Source organism: Adiantum capillus-veneris, chromosome 10, assembly GCF_014529385.1.
Source record: "Adiantum capillus-veneris isolate H3 chromosome 10, ASM1452938v2, whole genome shotgun sequence".
In the NCBI taxonomy this organism is placed as follows: Eukaryota; Viridiplantae; Streptophyta; class Polypodiopsida; order Polypodiales; family Pteridaceae; genus Adiantum; species Adiantum capillus-veneris.
The window spans coordinates 143,750,261-143,770,377 of NC_140940.1; the positions used below are offsets into that span (position 1 = coordinate 143,750,261).

The 20,117-nt window shown below is 43.1% G+C and overlaps 1 protein-coding gene across 1 annotated transcript in view; it reads right to left on the reverse strand.

The window, feature by feature from the left end:
• Positions 1-2,365: 2,365 nt before the first annotated feature.
• The window catches only part of LOC147449778 (blue-light photoreceptor PHR2-like), a 55,102-nt gene continuing 37,350 nt past the window's right edge, over positions 2,366-20,117 (reverse strand). Inside the window, exons 2-4 of the mRNA XM_086522134.1 lie at positions 3,660-3,895; positions 3,408-3,500; positions 2,366-2,997 (exon numbers count right to left, since the gene is read on the reverse strand). Of these exons, the coding sequence (XP_086378260.1) occupies positions 2,925-2,997; positions 3,408-3,500; positions 3,660-3,895 (402 nt within the window). The 3' untranslated portion in view covers positions 2,366-2,924. The remainder of the gene's footprint in view (positions 2,998-3,407; positions 3,501-3,659; positions 3,896-20,117) is intronic.

Below are 20,117 nucleotides of genomic sequence, written 5' to 3' on the forward strand. Positions count from 1 at the left end.
AGAAATGGTTGCAATATTGCCATCATCGGCAACATCTGGAGTGAGCTCCTACGCTTCATTTAAGCTACAGCTCCATTGGTTTACCAGTAATTGTTTCAAAAGTCTTCCTTCAAGAGGCCCTTCAAGCCGAATTAACAATGTAAGGTGGTTCAAAGGAAATTCAACCTTGACAGCCCTAGGGTGTCTTTTGAGGGGAAATCTTGCGAGAAACAGAACACCTAAAGACACATGATCAAGGCAAGCAATACAAAGAGCAGCTTAAGAGTGGACCGAATGTTTATATGCACTTGCATACTCTTCCATATCCACCTGCTCTTCGTCGTTCTAAGGCTAAACAAATCATGTAGGAAGCTTGAAGCTATGACCAAAAGCTTTTGCCAAAGAAAGTAAGGCCAACACAAGTCAGGCATAGAATTTTGGGCTAGAGATGCAATTAATAAGCACTATTGCAGTCTGATAGTGGGCAAATTTCGGTACATTACCAACAGCCATTAGATTGCCCGAGGAAGACACCATCCAAGCCAAGAACCACATTCCTTAATAGGCTAATCCCCCATCAATCTGCCCAACCCAGGACGAGCTAGAATATACTTCACCTTCTAACATGGCAGTAAAGGATGCCCACCCAAAAAGGAACATTTTACAAACAGCCACAGAAGCTACTATGTAATTAAACGATCTGTCCGTAAAGATGAATGCCCTCCATCTTGAAAGGAGAAATCCTGCCTTAATGGGGAAGGAATTCCGAAGGCCTGGGGAGTTAGATCAGCACTAGTGGACTAGGGACAGACAGCTGCAATTATTCTTCCAAGATTGGCTATCTTAGTGGTACCAACCTTGATAAAGCATCACCTTCAAGAGCATTTTCCTCAACAAGATAAAGAACACTACACTTTTCCACGAGAGTTGGAACAAACAACACTCGGTGGACATTGCCGAGAAGTTGGCAACTCATTCACACAAAAAAAAGAGATGCAGCTAGGATACTTCAGAATACCTCCCTGCACAAAGAGGCTTTCTAAGAAAGAAAACAAAGGCAAGGTGAAAAGTAATCTACAAATGGCACATCACCACCATCCAGAGTGGCTTTCATAAACATGGAAACCTCAGAGTTCTCCTTTGGGTAGGATACAAATCTGCAGTTCGAGCCTAATTAGCCTATCCTTCTATAATAACTCCGGAAGTGGAGCCCAAAGGCTGACAGATCAACAAGGTCGCAAGGGTCCGAGTGACCATGTAAATATGAAGAGGACCGTGTAAATACCAACATGAAGTAGACGATGTAAACACCTAGCATAGTTTCTTCACACTTCAAACTCGAACAGGTACAGAAGTATGGATCAGACCACCCGGAAAATTTTATATGTCAGATTCCATACGGCACACAAAATAGTATACATACAACACTTAAAATAATATACAGGAGCACAAAACTATAGAATGCAGTGACACACCATAGAAACTTCAGAATCTAGCTCAATCAAAGACCACCCGGAGGATTCTATATGTCAGATTCCATACGGCACACAAAACAGTATACAGATAACACTTGGCATAATATACAGGAGCACAAAACTACAGAATGCATCCATTACCGTGGTACATACCAATGACCACCATGACCAAGTCTCATTGTAGGAAGTGGGTTTTGTTATCGCTGAGGGAAAAAAACCCCAACCATGCTTCAACAGGACTTGGGCACATCCAGTAGTATGGTCCCCCAGATAGACGAGTCTGAAAGGGGTTATGATAGCTAGATTTAAAGGTAAAAGAGAGCTTAACTTCCTGCACCTTCTTCTTCATCTCCTTGTCAGTGTTCTTTTCTCTGTTCAATTTCCCTTCTTCCTCTCATCTTTAAAAGTTCTAGCTATAGATGCACGGTTTTTTTAATCATTGGGGAAGTCCGAAAAACCCAATCATACTTCAATCACACTCGGGCCCATCTGCTAGTACGGTTCCCCATTCAGACAGATCCGGAAAAGATTATGAGACCTAGATTAAAAGTGGAGAGGTTAAACTGATCTACAAAAGGAAGTCCTAGTTATAAATGTATGGTAGTCATCCACAGGATGAATTGTTGACCACCGGATCCAAAATGTGCACTGTAGAATTAAACTGCAACATCCCCATTAACAGGCTCAATGCACATGGAGGGTGTAGGATGATGTGTCAATATATTTCCCCACATATACGGCCACTCCCATGCACACTCAAAAGGAACAAAACCAGTACATGTTATTGCACGGTCTAATTATGGAGTTTCTCACATGGCTCCAAAGACGGAAGGCCAATTCAGCTATACTAAAGGAAGATCACAATGTCTGCACAAAACTGCTATAACCCATAGGGCATCTGCAAAAAAGAATAGCATAGACACGGCTACAAATTCCAATCTGGTCCAAAACATACAATGTGTGATGTGCAAGTCCGCTAATACAACTATCTTACCCCCAGATGAATCCAGAAAAATACCAAATTCATCTTTGAAGGAAAGAAGACATTAGACAGGGTCTACTGATCCCAATTTGGTCCAAAACATACAATGTGAGATGTGCAAGTCCACTAATATGACTATCTTACCCCCAGATGAATCCAGGAAAAGACCAAATTCAACTTTGAAGGAAAGAAGACATGCACGGTATAGTGTTCATTCCAGGCTCCGACCAATCGTCCAGTATAGACTGCATTTGAGTGACGCTTAAAGGCCCCAGTACTAGCACGGATACAATCAAATCTGACAATAAGTTCCTGCGGATACATTTCCGTGGGGTTTGCTATATACTAATGTTAATTCACTTTCTACAAAACAAAAGCAACAGCAGAAAATGCTTTCAACGAGGTAAAAGGAAAACTAGCATTTGCTAGAGAGTGACGAGCATGCATCCGTTCCCAACGACCTCCATATCAGTCTATCAGGTACCTATTTACACGGGCACAGGTGATGCCGTTACAACCTCTGTAGTTTGTTTGCTCACTGCATATTTTTTCGTGATAAACCTGCAACCAAAACAGCTCAGGATCGGCGGAAAACTGTACTCTAGCTTTGGGATAGATTCAGAACAAGTCATTGACTGAAACAGGTAATAATCAATCTACCTCTTAAAATCTACTTGCAGGCATGCGCACACACACCCATACTCACATTGCATGATGCAGACGAACAGACAGTAATAAGAATAAGAAGCATCATATATGTAGACACTAAAAGAGATTGTCAAAAACAATGCAGAGATCAAAAAAACTATCTGAAAAACCAAACATAAGATTAACAAAATCCAAACATGGGTGGACACACACACACACACACACACACACACACACAGGCACATTGCAGACTAAAAAAGAAATGATAGTAGGAACCTAACACGACTTCAACAGATGAGTTTTTTTACCAATGACTTCCATACCTAAAGAAGTCTCGCCAAAGTAATTCAAACACCAGCCAGTTCAGCCCATTGTCACTTGAGACGGACGAACTCGATGCTGTAGCAGCAGACACCCTGCAACACGTTCACAAGACAAAACTCAACATAGCTGAAATGTCAGACTACTAAAACCCGTAAATCATATGAAAATCTGCAGCTCTAACAAACTCATTGATGATGCGCACTCACCATTATGAAAATTAGTCCAAACACATGCATTGAGTATCAGCATACCTCTTAACATTCTTCTGCAAATCTTCGAACATGCGCCGGGGGGAGAGACAACCCATTGCCAACCAAGGGGAGATTTTGCAGGAAAAGTTAGAACCATACAAGCTTTCCCCTGAGACAGTACTTTTGGAATTGCTTGTTGATGATTGACCCAAATGCTCAGCTGCAAAACTCTTCAGCCTTCTTAAAGCTTCCACTTCTCCCCCGATCAAGGCTGAATGGGCAACAGAAGATCCATCCTGCAAGAGGTTGCATATCAAATAATGTGCACCTTCACACCAAAACAGAACACGAGCCGAAATAGAAATGGAAAAAACCTTGATCAAATTGATTAAATTTCTGAAGCAGGAAGTGTGCATGTGTCGACTCAAATCATGACACACAAGCCACCAGCTTGTAGGAAAAAAAAATGGCTCAAGTAAAGAGTACAATATCATGTTGAAATAACACAATGGAATAGAAGAGAGAGAGAGAGAGAGAGAGAGAGAGAGAGAGAGAGAGAGAGAGAGAGCAAAGGAGGTGCGGCCAGCCATCCAGTAAGAAAAGAGGGAGGAAACCAGCCTGCTGCTATGAGCTTAGTGTTCACTGTTGAGTACATCAAGAAAGCCGGTCGGAGGTTCGATGGTCCAGAGGCCGCCAGCTAGGAGAGAGGTAAACGAGAAGAAAAGTAGAGTGGTCGATGAACCTGCTGGTAAGGGAAAGCCTTGAGCTACACCAGCCAGCCAGCCACTTTCCGACCAGGAAAGTGCTGGCCACATCATCCTACGCACCTGTCTTCGTCATTTTGAGCAGCTGGCCGGAGCCAATGTGCTAGATGTAAGAAAGAGCAGCCTTTAACCCATCTTTCATTGTGTGACCACAACAAGCTATTGATCACAAAACCTTGGGCACGCCATGTTCAGAGCTCGCTTTCCCCAAACAAGACACCTTCCAATCCTAGAAACATGAACACGTCTTGTTCCAAATCGCACACAAACCTCGTACAAACAGCACACAAACCTTGCAAAGACAGTGCACTACGAACAGAAGGAAGACCCATGAGCACATCAGGTAAAGAAACACGGGAAAAGGGAATGGCCTCTTACAGCCTGGAGCTGGAGGGAAGGGGACAGTCGGGGGCCAATGGGTCCCTCAGCCTGGCCAGCCATTGCAAGGCAACGGTAGGGAACGCGTCCCGAGAACGAGGATGGCAATGGGGAGAGGGAAAATGATTTTAAAAAGTCAATGGCCCTCATTTTTTTGGAGGGTTTAGCCATTGGGGCCATAAGCCATGGTGCATTGTCATGCCTAATTTAAACGTGGGCAATGGCTCCTCCAAGAGGCCAAAGTCTAGGCCACAAGCTCAAGCTCACATCACCGTGGAAAGGTACGTAAGGTACGGTACGTATTCAGTTCGTCCTGTTTTTCTTTTTTTATAAGCAAATAACATACAATATGGTCCGTACTCTCCCTGTGCAAGGCTCTGCAAGCAACTTCTTGTATCTGTTGCAAAGAAAGCTCTCCAGAAAGGTGCCCAAATAACCCAAAAGAAGGGCAAAAGCAAGCATTGGATAAGCCTAGCTGTTTTTGAAATTAAAAATTTTTAAAAAAACAAAGCTTAACAGTACGGATCCATACGGTACAGAACTGTACTGTAGGACGTACGATACCGTACGGATCGGTGCATGCGTCCGCATACAATCTTGGCTCACATTACAGATGTCATGACTCATTGTCAGTGTGAGGATTAGTGGTACTAATCCTATATTTAAGACTAAATCTTCCTACTTAAGATCAAATTGAGACTCAAGAGACTGAATGTGTGTTTGATTGATTGAATGAATGCTTCAAAACTGAGTACAATAGGATCCTTATATAGGAGACGAAGAGACACAAATGAAAAGACGCGTCTCATGGTGAAGAGACGAGACTTTAGACGTAAAGACACATCCTTTCGGCGAAGAGCTGCAACCATTGGACGAAGAGTCACAACCGTAGAGCGAAGGGGTGTGACCATTCGTCAAAGGAGTGTGGCTTTTGGCGAAGAGGCATGTCCCATGAGCAAAAGATCGTGACCATCCAAGCGTAGGGATCCTCCTTGGCATGGCACTTTGCGTATCTGCAACTAGGAGTGGATGTAATACTGTAACATAGACAATCGTGACATTCCCTCCCAAACTCTGAAAAAGCATTATCTTCGAAAATTTTCCAACTTTCAGTTATATAAAACCTTTGTCTTGAACCTTTGCTTCTTGCGAATCCTTTTTGCTTTGACTGCTAAATCCCATGTCATTGCATCGTTCAAAGACTTTTTAGAGGAATCTGGCATAATCAAGTTGACTGCAACAAGAGATTGATCTTCAAAATCCTTCGTGTGATGTAAGACTTCTCGTTCAAAATCTTCCAATAACTGTGAAATATTTGGTGAAGAGGAAATCTTCTCAAGGCATTCTTCGAAGGGGTTAACTTCATCTTTGCTAATCACTCCAAAGGATTTTAGATTGAGACTGCAATCATCTTGTCACGTGCACATATAACTCTGTGTACGTAAACAAGCTACTTCATGACATGGGTTCGGTTCAGTTCAGTCAATCTAGAATAGGAAATGATCTGGCACTTTTGTGAATCTGTTCGCAGATCGTGCATGTCCAAACACTTAAGAGTAGATGCATATCCTCTGGTTGCACACAGCATGATCATCAGATTTCTATCAGAACCCATCAGGAGACAGTGCATAGACCTATTTTCCCTATTCTAACCAATTTTCACTTATTATTTTTAAGTGAATTTTGTTGGAAACTAGGTAGGGCAAATTCATTAAGCAAGTACATAAGCAAACTAGCGCTAGCACTTTATGGCAAAAGAGGCAACAAGAACTCGGTTCAACAGGCACCTCTCAACAGGACCCCCAGCAGGCCTAGCGTTTTTGCATCAGAAGCAAGGACCTAGCGTTTTCATCACACAGACCAGCCTTGGCATTTTTGCACAACAAATCAGCCTTGGCGACAGCAACACAGCAGGTTCCCTAGCGTTAGCAGATTCCCACCACAGCAGACGATTTTCAGCCCTAGTGTTTTTGCATCAGCATAACACTTCTGCGTATTGCACATTCATCGCGACGGAATCCCAAGAAGCACCACCGTTTTCAATTCTCAGCACTTAGACATAGCAAAACAAGTCCCAGACCTCGTAGATCTCATCTTCCCGCAGCATATCCTGGCCGCACGGCCAGATCCAGCGCAGTTTGCAGTTTCAGCCCAGAAAACGCAGATTTCAGCATTGCGTTTTCAGCCAATCGTCATCGCATTGTCGCCATCGACATCGTGATCGACATAGAGTCTGAATTCAGCAGATAAAGATTTGCAGATTTCAGCCCTTAGCATTTTCAGATTTCAACCCGTCTCGTCGTCGTCGACATCGTCGGCAAGTCCAAGCATTGTAGAGATTTGTGTAATCAATAGTAGACCGCTCTCACCATAGACAGTGGAGCCTTCGAAGGAGGGTTTGACAACATGCTGGTGTCGTATTCTTCTCTCTCTATCTCTCAGTCTCAGCACCTTCATTCACAGTGTTTATCCACTTTGTTTGTGTCCATTGCACTCTCTCGCTAAAGGAAAGGAAGGCTCTCCCTTCTGTAAGTAAAAGGAACCTTGAGCACAATTCGGAGCACTCATCTTGAGCAAAGTTCAACATTCACTTCCGCTCCACCTTACATTGTTCTCAGTGTTGAGCGCAGGGAGTGTGTGAGAGCAGGAGGAGATGGGCACACACTGCAGGAAGTAGGATGCGCAGCAGATCAAAAGAGAGAGAGAGAGAGAGAGAGAGAGAGAGCTCAAGCGTAAGAACCCACGATTCTACATTTTGAGGGTTCTTTGTTTTATTTAAGTACACTTAGAAGTTGTCCGGCCAAAGTGGCCGGACACTTAGTAAAGAATGTGTGTACTCACTTATAAGTGAGTTTTAAGTATAAGTATGTGTACACTATACAAGAAAGAGGGCCACAGGGAGCCTTTACCCCCAACAACCTCCCACTTAAAGGCCCAATGTGGTACCTTTAAGCAACTCCCACTAAGCGTACGCAATGCTTATGTTGAGACTTTGCAAGACTTTTAGTGAGGACATCTGCAAGGTTGTCTTGTGTTTTGATCTTTGTCAATGAGACAAGACCATCATCCAAGACTTGTAGTATAAAGTGGTACCGCACATCTATGTGTTTGGTGCGAGCATGAAACATGGCATTCTTAGCCAGGCATACAGCACTCTTGACTATCACAACCAAGCACTGGAGCATGTGCACGAAGACCAAAATCCCTGACCAACCTGCCAAGCCATATGGCTTCCTTAGAAGCCTCTGTGGCTGAAATATATTCAGCCTCTGTAGTGCTCAGTGCGACAATCTTTTGCAACCTTGAACACCAAGAAATAGCACCTCCAACAAGTGTGAAGACATACCCACTGGTAGATTTCCTAGTGTCAAGATCACCTGCCATGTCCGAATCACAATAACCCCGCAGCGCAAGTGTACTCCCACCATAGCATATACATATGTCCTGTGTACCTTTCAAATATCTAAAGATGCATTTCACTGCCTCCCAATGTGGTTTGCCAGGGTTGGACATAAACCGGCTAACAACTCCCACTGCATGAGCAATGTCTGGACGTGTAGCAACCATGGCATACATCAAAGAACCACAGGCGGATGCATAAGGAATCCCTTTCATGACTTGTTTGGCAGCATCATCTTTTGGGCAATCAAGCTTGCTAAGCTTTGTGTGTGGCGGTAAAGGCACACCAAGAGGCTTAGCATCAGCCATATGAAAACGTTCAAGTATCTTCTTGATGTACTTGTCCTGTGAGAGAAACAACAATCGTTTCTTTCTATCTCGCTTAATGCGCATGCCCAAAATATTTTCAGGTGCACCCAAATCTTTCATAGAAAAGGCTGAATTCAGCTCTTTCTTCAATGCATCTAATGTCGCTCTATGCTTTCCTGTAAGTAGCATATCATCCACATAAAGGACCAACACAATAAGGCTTCCATCCTCGGCCTTTTTAGTGTAAAGACAGTGATCTGCATGACTGCGTTTGAACCCATGGTTGAGCACAAAAGTATCAAACTTCTTGTACCACTGTCTAGGGGATTGTTTCAACCCATACAAGCTACGTTTCAATTTGCATACCAAATGCTCTTTCCCTAGACTGACAAAACCCTCAGGCTGCTGCATATACAGCTCCTCATTCAAGTCACCATGTAAGAAAGCAGTGATCACATCCATTTGATCCAGCTCCAAATCCAAGATAGCACATAAAGCAAACACCACATGGAGAGTGGACATCTTCACCACAGGTGAAAAAATCTCCTGGAAATCAATGCCTTCCTTCTGTGCATAACCCTTAGCAACTAGACGTGCTTTGTACTTGGGTTTGTCATCAACACATTTGACCTTATAAACCCACTTGTTAGGAATAGCTTTCCTTCCTTTGGGCAAAGGCACAAGCTCCCATGTATTATTTGCATACAATGATTGCATCTCAGATTTCATAGCAAGCTCCCACTTACTCTTATCTTCACATGACTGAGCCTCTTTGTATGTAAGAGGCTCTCCCTCATCCGTCAACAAGACACAATCCAAAGAGGGCTCAAACCTCTCTGGTTGTCTTCTTACACGTGTAGACTGCCTCATCCAATGATCTACATTAACCGGCAAGGGTTCTACATCATGCGGAACATTAACCCCATCAATTAGAGGCTGATTTTCAGCATTTATACCCTGCTGTAATTGATTTTCAGCATGCTGATTTTGACCCTCATGCTGAATTTCAGCATCCCCTTGCTGTCCATTATCATCTGGCTCAATGATAACACGCTGACCCTCATGACCAGCATCAAAAGGAGCTGAATTTTCAGTAGAAAATGGCTGTGAAAGTGACTGATCGTGCTGAAATTTCACCTTTTTCTTATCAAAGTCACTGGATGTGGCATTTTTCAGCAGCTTAGGTTCATTAAATACCACATCCGGGCTGCGAATTACCTTATGTGACCCCGGAATCCAAACTCTATATCCCATTTTACCTTAACCCAAGAAGATGCCTTTCAAGGATTTCATATCGGGTTTGGTCCTCAAGTCAACAGGCATATGTACATAGCATTCACAACCAAAGACTTTCAAGTGGTCATATGAAGCCGGTTTGCCAGACCAAACCTCTTCAGAGATGGCACCATCAAGTGCACGATGTGGAGATTGGTTGCATATATGCACCGCGGTTTTATGTGCCTCTCCCCAAAACAATTGCGAGAGATTAGCTGTAGACAGCATGCACCGAATCTTCTCACATAACGTGCGATTCATACGCTCAGCCACACCATTTGAAGATGGATTATAAGGGGTAGTGAGCTCCCTTTTAATCCCATTCTCATCACAAAAAACATTAAAATCTTTAGAAACATACTCCCCCCCATTATCTGTACGTATGCATTTAAGTTTCAAACCCTTTTGAGTACAAACAAGGGCATAAAACTTTTTAAAAGCATTTAAAATCTCACTCTTGTCCTTGAGCAAATAAACCCATAGCTTACGTGAACAATCATCAATGAAAGACACAAAGTAACGAGAACCACCATGAGTTTTTATTGACATTGTGCATACATCAAAATGTACAAGATCCAAAATACTAGCCTTTTTAGAGGCTCCATGAGGGTAAGAAGCTTTTACATGCTTCCCAAGTACACAATCATCACAAAAATCAAGTTTAGAGCTTTTTACATCAATCCTACCAAGGGAGGAAAGAGTCTGCAGCCCCTTATGACTCATATGTCCAAGACGCTTATGCCAAAGCTCCATGTGTGATTGCACTTCTGCAATTGCAACAAAACGACCAAGTAATGCCTTGCAATGCAGATAGTATAAAGTACCCTTCTTACTGCCTCTAGTCACAAGCATAGATCCCTTTTGGATCTTCCACATGCCACCACCAAATGTAGTGAAGAAGCCTCTGCTATCCAACTGCCCAACTGAAAGCAAACTCTTCTTGATACCAGGCACATATCTAACATCATGAAGAGTGAGTTCCTGGGCATTATCAAGTGCCAAGTGTATGGTGCCAACTCCCTCAATGTCACAAGCATAGTTATTGCCCAAATACACTTTTCCAAGGTTTCCTGCAGTGTATGAGGCAAAACACTCCAAAGAGGGAGTTACATGAAAAGAGGCACCACTGTCAACAATCCAAGATTGTGACAGGCCATCATGAGTAGAAAGCAAAGCATCTATCACATCATGCTTAGTGATATGTATATCCTCAACAGTCATGAAGTGTGGATCTAAAGATGCAACATAAAGATCACTAGTGTCTTCATTTTCATCAATCTCTTTAATGACAACACTAGAGATCACATTTGCCTTTTCAGGCTCACTATCCTTAGGGATAGAGCTGCCCTCTTTTGTCATTTTTCTTGCCTTTTGCATTCATTTGCTTCTTGCGCTCCTGCTCTTTCTTAAAATACCTGCAATCGGGCTTTTTATGCCCCTTTCTTCCGCATTGATAGCAAGTGATGTCTTGCTGTTTTTCCTTGCTTTTGCTGCGATTTCTTTGCTTATTTGCAACATTTTGCCTTTTTTCATTGCGTCCACGCACATTATAGGCTGATCCACTGCCACTCCCACTTGACTTGCGTCTAATCTCCTCATTGAGGATAGAACCACGCACACCATCATAGGTCAAGTTGGAGTTGTTACTCAAAGAAACAACCAATGCTTCCCAAGACTCTGGCAATGTCATAAGTAGAAAGATAGCCTTGAGCTTATCATCCTCAAAAGCCTGCAAACCTGAATCACTCAACTGACTCAAAATGCCACCAAAGGCATTCAAGTGATCGGAGACAGATTTGGACCCATCAAGCTCTAAGCTTACAAGCTTCCTCATGAGATGGACCTGATTTACAGGAGTCGTATTCTCATAAGTTGCTTTAAGCTTATCCCACACAGCCATAGCTGTGTCAAGTCCCTTGATGTCAACAAGGATATCATCAATCACAGCCATCTTGATGTAAGTAATGGCTTTCATGTTAAGCTTAGTCCAATCTGCATCTGACATACCCTCTGGCTTATTTGCAGACAATCCATCATCACACTCTTTCAAGAAAAGAATGCCCTGTATGCGATCCTTCCACAAATCAAAACCTGTACCATCAAACCTATGGATCTCAAAGAGGCTCTTAGAGTCCGAGGATGACGAAGTGTTAGCCATAATGAGGCAAAACAAAAACTGATAAATTTCAGCCAAGAAGTACAATCACTGTACCGCAAAAGCAAATGCAAATATACACTGTAAAAGTGTCTGCAAGAGCAAATATAATGCTGTAATTTACTTCAAAAGTAGCAAGATGACATATTGAGCATGCCAAACTCAACGCATAGAACAACCTCACATCAAGTACACATCACCAAATGCATTTGCAATGACCCCAATGTTGTACATGCCACAGTTTCAATGCATAAAGTACATTTGGCAATACACATAAGAGGTGAAAGTTGCTCAAATAATCGAATAAACACCTGTAGGCTCCACAAGCCTCAATCTCTCTGCTCAAATTGACCACAAATGTAAGTACATAAGTGAAATTTTCCCGAATTTTTCAAAATTCAGCAAAAACCCCAAATTCTCACTGCTCAATTCTCCACTGTAGCTTTGCCACCTGCACCTGTAAGGAGTAAACTTGGTAGTTTTCGCTGAAATTAGCAAAAGCCCCAAGTTTTGTCGCGAATAATTGCTGAAATTTGACAAATTTCAGCAAAGTGGTAGAAAATCCCAATTCCAAACGTGAAATTGGGTTCCCAAAGTGCCCTGTGACAACTGTAAACTTGTTTTTGTTGTTTTTACACCTGAATATGCAGAAAATGGCCTGTTTTTAGCCAAAAACAGCCCCAAAACACCTGTTTTGGACCTGTAATTCCCTGTTTTCAGCGTGTAAGCAACGGTAGTCGACGTACCGTACTTGGAGAAGAGAGAGAAAGCTGCTGCGCTGCTGTTTCTAGAGAGAGAAAATCTACGCAGGAGAGAGAAACTCCTTCCTACACGCGAGAGATTCACCCAAGGCACGTAACCTTGCTCTGAGACCAGTTTGTTGAGCGCAGGGAGTGTGTGAGAGCAGGAGGAGATGGGCACACACTGCAAGAAGTAGGATGCGCAGCAAATCGAAAGAGAGAGAGAGAGAGAGAGAGAGAGCTCAAGCGTAAGAAACCGACGATTCTACATTTTGAGGGTTCTTTGTTTTATTTAAGTACACTTATAAGTTGTCCGGCCAAAGTGGCCGGACACTTAATAAAAAATGTGTGTACTCACTTATAAGTGAGTTTTAAGTATAAGTATGTGTACACTATACAAGAAAGAGGGCCACAGGGGGCCTTTACCCCCAACACTCAGAGCTTTGGCAGTGTTCTGTATCACTTAAGGAAAGAACCACAGAAAATTTTTTTGCTGGTTGGGGTCGCACGTAACCCAAGTTCACTTGGGAGTGTCGATTCCTAATCGTGTTGTTGAAGAGTGACAGGAAACCCAAGAAAGAAGGGCTTGTCCAGCCTCCCCTTGTTTCTCTTTTCACGCATTGAGCGGATCGTGCACTTAGCGGCCGGCCAATCGGCGTGAGGTGAGAAAAAGCAACCTTGGTGTGAGCGCAAGGCGGCCAAGGGGTATGCCCACGGAAAAGAGTAGAACTCGCGTGAAGAGAAGATCCTTCTCTAACACAGATTGCAAGCTAAAGAAGAACCTCAAGACCCTCAAGACTCTCAAGAACCTCAAGAACTCAAGAACCCAAGACCCACAAGAACTCAAGTTCCTCGTGAACTTAAGAACCCAAGACTTCAGTGTATGGTTATTACCCGAAGCGGAATGGATACTTCGCATGAAGGTGATGCGCATGGCAGTGGCGAAGAAGAATTTTCCCCACCAGGAGGTTTTTTCGACCCTCCCCCTTCCCCATCTACGACAAGGATTGCACTAACTCCTATGGAGGCTTTCGACAAGATGATGATGGACAGGAAGCTAGAAAGCGAAGAAAGAATAGCAGCCATAGAGCGTAAGTACCAAGAAAGAATGGCAGCCATAGCACGTGAGCGCGAGCAAGCACGCTCGGAAGCCAAAGTAAGGCAAGCCGAATTGGATCGTGAGCGCGAAGAAAGACAAGCAGAAAGCAAAGCAGAATTTGATCGCGATAACAAAGCAAGAAAAGCGATGAACGACCGACACATGAAAGAGATGTTGCGACTCTTTTCTCAAGTGCAGGCACAGATGCAAGAGATTCGGGAAAAGGACACTCTCTCCTTCTCTTCTTCTCCCAAGCATGACACACATGATTTGCATGATTATGATAAGCATGATGATTTGAATGATAATGATAAGCATGATGAATTGCATGATCAAGATGTGATTATTCACAAGCATGATGATTTGCAGGAAAAAGATGTGATTGTTCACAGGGATCATGGGTAATCATGATGATTTGCAGGAAAAAGATGTGATTGTTCACAGGGATCATGATTTAGTTGATACTTGTTTTAGTAAAGCTAACCTCATTGCAGATTCGATCAATCACAAAGAACCGATCTTGGCTCTCGAGTCGAGGTCCATAGAACCCCCACAGGAAGATTCGATCAATCACGAAGAACCGATCTTGGCTCTCGAGCCTAGGTCCAAAGAACCCCCACAGGAAGTACTATGTGCGGATTTTCCGGGCCAGTTTTTCCGGCCAGCTAGGGTGCATGTGTATTTGCTGCCCATAGTTTCCACGACCGTGACACGTCACCAATTTGTGACATACCCCCCTCTTGAAAGCATTGTAATCGCCCTCGATTACACCTGCAAAACAGACAAAGGTCATAAATTGTCTTAGTAGACACTGACTATTAGTACCGATGCACTAGGAACATACATCTAGCACATGTACCAATCGACAATCACATCACAGGACAGATAACATTCAACAATTATTCCAATCTCACGCCATGATTAATCGGCAACATATTTAGCAATCGCATCTAGATCCAGTCAGGACCTCTCAAATGCTCGATTGACTAATCCATATTACAATCATTTCTATAGAGATTTATCAGACCGAAATGCTGCAATCATTTCGTCTATCAGTTCCTACACTTAAACAAGTAGTTCTTAAAGTCATTACAACATAATACTGTCACCTCACAATATCCCTGAAACTCAAAAGAAACATCAGTGACCTTAGTATCAAAAATCGCGTCAATCTGTTGACAAAGGAGTGGAGCGACTCCCCTCTTGTGCATACCCAGTGCACCAAATTCCGCCCAAGCTGAGTTCGAGCTTCTATCGGAATAGACTATGCTAAATCGAATGCTTGGAGGTAAAGGTTCACAAATTTTGAAGAGTATCTGCAAGGTCCCTCCATCCACTTTGCATCCAATGCGGGATAGTTCTTGAATTTAACCAAGAACCGCCTTATCACTTTACCTTTGATCTTCCTATCTTTATGTACCAGTATCTGTTCTGGAACGAGTATCTCTTGATTTCCTCCACTTCGGGTTGCTCATCTGGCTCCCCATCATTGGACACATCACCTTTAAGAGGCTTCAAGAGACTCACATGAAAGGCATTGTGAATCCTCCAAGTATCGGGTAACTTCAATCTAAAGGAGACATAATTTATCTTTCGGAAATCTGGAAAGGTCCATAGTATCTCGTGCTAAGCTTTGGAAAGACGCTCCTTTCCCTTTTTCTTTCTCAGGCATGCCTTCTCAACACGTAACAGCACCCAATCGTTCTCCTTTGATTTCAAATCGCGATGATGTCGATCTGCTGCCTTTTAGTGTCTTTCTTGAGATTTCTGCAAAGCCTCCCGAACCTTGGCAAAAGCCGTGTCCAAGTCCCGTGGGTACTCGTCCTCTTCAAAAATCTTATCTTTCGTGCTTAGGAAGGGAGGAACTTTCGTAGCACCTTCAATAATCTCAAATGGCGCCTTCCCCGTCGAAGAGTAAATCGTTTTATTGTAGGCAAATTCCACCAAGGGCAAATACTTTATATATACCTAGATGAATCCAGGATAGGCCCAGATTCACCCTTAAAAGGAAAGTGCAAGGTACAGACCCATGGTAGTCACCCACAAGACAATATAACCATCAGCTCCATCATGCATAGTATTGACTAAATACCACGACATCCCCACTAACGTCGTCAGCGCCCAATAGTGGGTGTAGAACTAGGTACTAACATATGCTCCCAAACACAACACACCACACACACACACACACATAAGCATACATCAACACAAAGTTCAGCGTACTGAGTTTCTGTCATGACTCCGGAGATCAAGGGCAAACTCAGCCATAATGAAGCCTAGCACTAAAAGAGCATTAAATCGAAAAAATTAGCACAAAAATGAGGTAGTTGATAGGGCATACGCACCCCAAAAGATTAAAAGAATTAGCACAATAACAACTGGTCGTAACTCGGACGAAAACTTCACAATGTGAAGTCTGTATGTCCGCTATACGACTAAAAAATATACCTAGATGAATCCAGGATAGGCCCAGATTTACCCTTAAAAGGAAAGTGCAAGGTACAGACCCATGGTAGTCACCCACAAGACAATATAACCATCAGCTCCATCATGCATAGTATTGACTCAATACCACGACATCCCCACTAACGTCGTCAGTGCCCAATAGTGGGTGTAGAACTAGGTACTAACATATGCTGCCAAACACAACACCACACACACACACACACACACATGAGCATACATCAACACAAAGTTCATCGTACTGAGTTTCTATCATGACTCCGGAGATCAAGGGAAAACTCAGCCATAATGAAGCCTAGCACTAAAAGAAGCATTAAATCGAAAAAATTAGCACAAAAATGAGGTAGTTGATAGGGCATACGCATCGCAAAAGATTGAAAGAATTAGCACAATATCAACTGGTCGTAACTCGGACGAAAACTTCACAATGTGAAGCCTGCATGTCCGCTATACGACTAAAAAATATACCTGGATGAATCCAAGATAGGCCCAGATTCACCCTTAAAAGGAAAGTGCAAGGTACAGACCCATGGTAGTCACCCACAAGACAATATAACCATCAGCTCCATCATGCATAGTATTGAGTCTTCTGATCCGAGAAGTAAGACTTCAATAAGCCCAGTACGACTGAATTTGCAATCTCTGATTGCCCATCTTTCTGCGGGTGGAAAGATGACAAGAACTGCAACAATGTGCCAATGTTCTCCCAAATAGCCTTCCAAAACAAACTTGTGAATTGAGGATCTCTATGAGAGACAATTGCCTCCGACATGCCCATTGAGTCTTCTGATCCGAGAAGTAAGACTTCAATAAGCCCAGTACGATTGAATTTGCAATCTCTGATTGCCCATCTGTCTGCGGGTGGAAAGCTGACAAGAACTGCAACAGTGTGCCAATGTTCTCCCAAATAGCCTTCCAAAACAAACTTGTGAATTGGGAATCTCTGTAAGAGACAATTGCCTCAGACATGCCATGTAATCTGAAGATCTGGGCAATGAACAGTCTCGCTAAGTCATCCGGCTTGACTGTTTTCTTCGCTGGAATGAAATGAGCTTGCTTGCTAAATCTGTCAATAACAGTCCAGATACCATCGTGCCCACTCTGTGTCTTCGGATATAAAAAATGAATCCATTGCAATACTTTCCCAGGGGCGGGTGGATATGGGTAAAGGCTGTAACAATCCCTGTGCTTTATGCCTATCAAACTTGACCTTCTGGCATACCAAGCAAATGCGTATAAAATCGTCCACGTCCTTCTTGAGTCTCGGCCAAGAGAAGTATCTCTCCACACCTTTCAGAGTGGTAGCAATGTCGCGTTGACCCATAAATGGTGGACAGTCGCATTCGGTTAAAACCTTTTCCTTGAACGGCTGTGTAATGCACAACATCGTTTTCTTCATCAAGTAGTCATCCCGAATAGAATATCCCGCTACAACATCCCCATTCTGTATTCGACCGAATATAGCTGCAAAATCTGGATCTGTGACATACTGATCGACCAAATCCTCAAAGCTTCTATGGTGTATTGCGGAAATAGTCAGACCTAACGCCTTCCGGGACAAAGCATATGCCACCAAGTTCTTTTGTCCCTGCACATGGACAAACTAGAAGTGAAACTGTGACAAGATGTTCGCCCACCGCATCTACTATTCCGATAGCTGCTTTTGTGACAAGAAGTAGCATAAACTCTGGTGATCTGTGAAAACCATAAAATCGGCTCAAATAGGTAATATCGCCACTGCGTACGAGCATGGATAACCACCAAAAGCTCTTTCTCATATATCTGTGCTGTCAATTCTGGCCTTGAGAACAATTGGCACTCTTAGGCAATGACATGGTCTTCTTGCATTAAGACCGCACCCACACTACGACCAAAAGTATCACATATACTTCGAATGACTTCTGCAAATCCGGCAAAGTCAAAACTGGTCCTGTAGTCAATTTCTCTTTCAATGTCTGAAAAGTAGTTACCACTGTGGGTCCCCACGAGAAAGGGACTCCTTTCTGTGTCACAATATGCAAAGGGATAACAACCTCTGCAAACTTTCTAATGAACCGTTGGTAGTAAGAACATAAGTCCAAGAAGCTTCTAACTTCATGAACATTCTTCAAATCGGGCCAATCACGGATAGTCTCTATCTTGGCAGGGTCCATCTGCACTCCTGCTGCTGAGACGATGTGTCCCAGATTGGATGCCAAGGACAGGGAGGCCAACAAGGATACCTACAGGTTACATGGCACGAGAAAAGAATAGAAAGGTAAGCTAGGTTCATCGGATACTTTTTGGCCCTCGATGCAAAGTGGATGGAGGAAGTGAACCTCGCAAATTCTTTTTTGAGAGAGCTGTACCTTGAATCTTTTGGGCTATTAGGAGTGTCTATGGCCAAAGTTACCGATGAATCAGTAGGTTGAATCCAGTGTGGTGCGGACTGCACAAGAGGGGAGCGACTCCACTGCTTTATCACGGATTGCCTAGATTGAATAAAGTCACTAATTTCTCTTTGAGATTTTCGGGTACTGACGGTCTGGCAATATTTTGCGGAATGACTTTATGAATTGTGTACACTGAATTGGAATTTTCCTTGATTGAAGTGTAAATATGTGCTCTTTCATCAGTGTATTGTTAAGACACATGTAGAGAAAGATAAAATGTTTGCAACATTTTCTCTAACAAATGATTAGAACTTAGTGCATCTAAACATCTGTTAGAGCTAAGTAAGATCCGGATGTGATGGCTAAGTGAATGAAGAATGAATGTGACCTAGTGCATATAGACATTTGTTACAGATTGGTGAGATCTAGATGTAATACCTAAGTGAATGTCAACTGAATGAGATTCCAGTACATCAAGATGTCTATCTGGATGAGATGACTGGATATTGGTGTGAATGCATCAAGAGTTTCGGATGGATGAGATGGCTGCACAGTGATCTAGGTGTATCAAGAGTTCTGGACGGAATGAGATGGCTAGATTGAATGATTGAATCTGTCACAAAGTGATGACGTGGCGGATAGCAAAAACCCTAATTTCTGCCAGAAACCCTAATTTCCGAAAATCACGGAGGCAAAAAATATATATATATATATTGAAATGATGAGCGACGCGAATTTTGCTTTTTTTTATATAAAAAAAGAAAAGACTCTCTAAAGAGAGAGAGAGGACTATTGCTTTTGATTTTAAAAGCTTTTGGGGCTCTGCTTTTGGGCATCCCTTGTAACCTTTAAATAAGTGGTGAGGGTCTCACTTCTGGGAGCATCTGGAGGCAGAGTCTGAGAGTGAAACCCTAACCGCTCTCTTGTACTTTGATGATTGATTAATACAAAAAGAAATACCGAAAGGGGCGCCAATCTTTGGGGCCAATATCTCTAGGCACGGAACTCCGTCGGGCCAGTGCAAATCTATTGTGATCTGTAAATTGTTTTGAAGTGGTTATTTGGTCATGTCGCGGTTGATTCTTGACTTGGAGTGTCCAAGCCTGTTACAGTGGTATCAGAGCACGGCCGATTTCTCTTCTACGGGAAATCCGATCCCCGAATTTTTTTTTCCGCGGCACCTATGGCTTCAGGCAATGATCAGTCGACTCCCTCTGCATCTGGAGATGCGGGCTGGGATCACAACGAAGATTCAGGCAGAGAGTATGGCCCGCCTCGGCCTACTTAGGCGTAGCAAAAAGAGATGTCGTCAGTTCATCGGCGATGCAACAAAGATGATGCTCAATTTTGCCAAGGACCCAAAGATGGCAAAATATATGAACCAGACCTCTTTGGAAGAGGTACAGATGGAGTGGCAGAGAACCACAACACCACTCCCGAAACCCGCTCTCAAGAAACCTTCTGCCTCCAAGAAAATATACGGAGAAGAAACTGGAGAACGTGGTTGATGCACGGATTGCTCAGCTTTTTGACGCGTAAAAGAAAGCCAAACAGCACGGCAAAA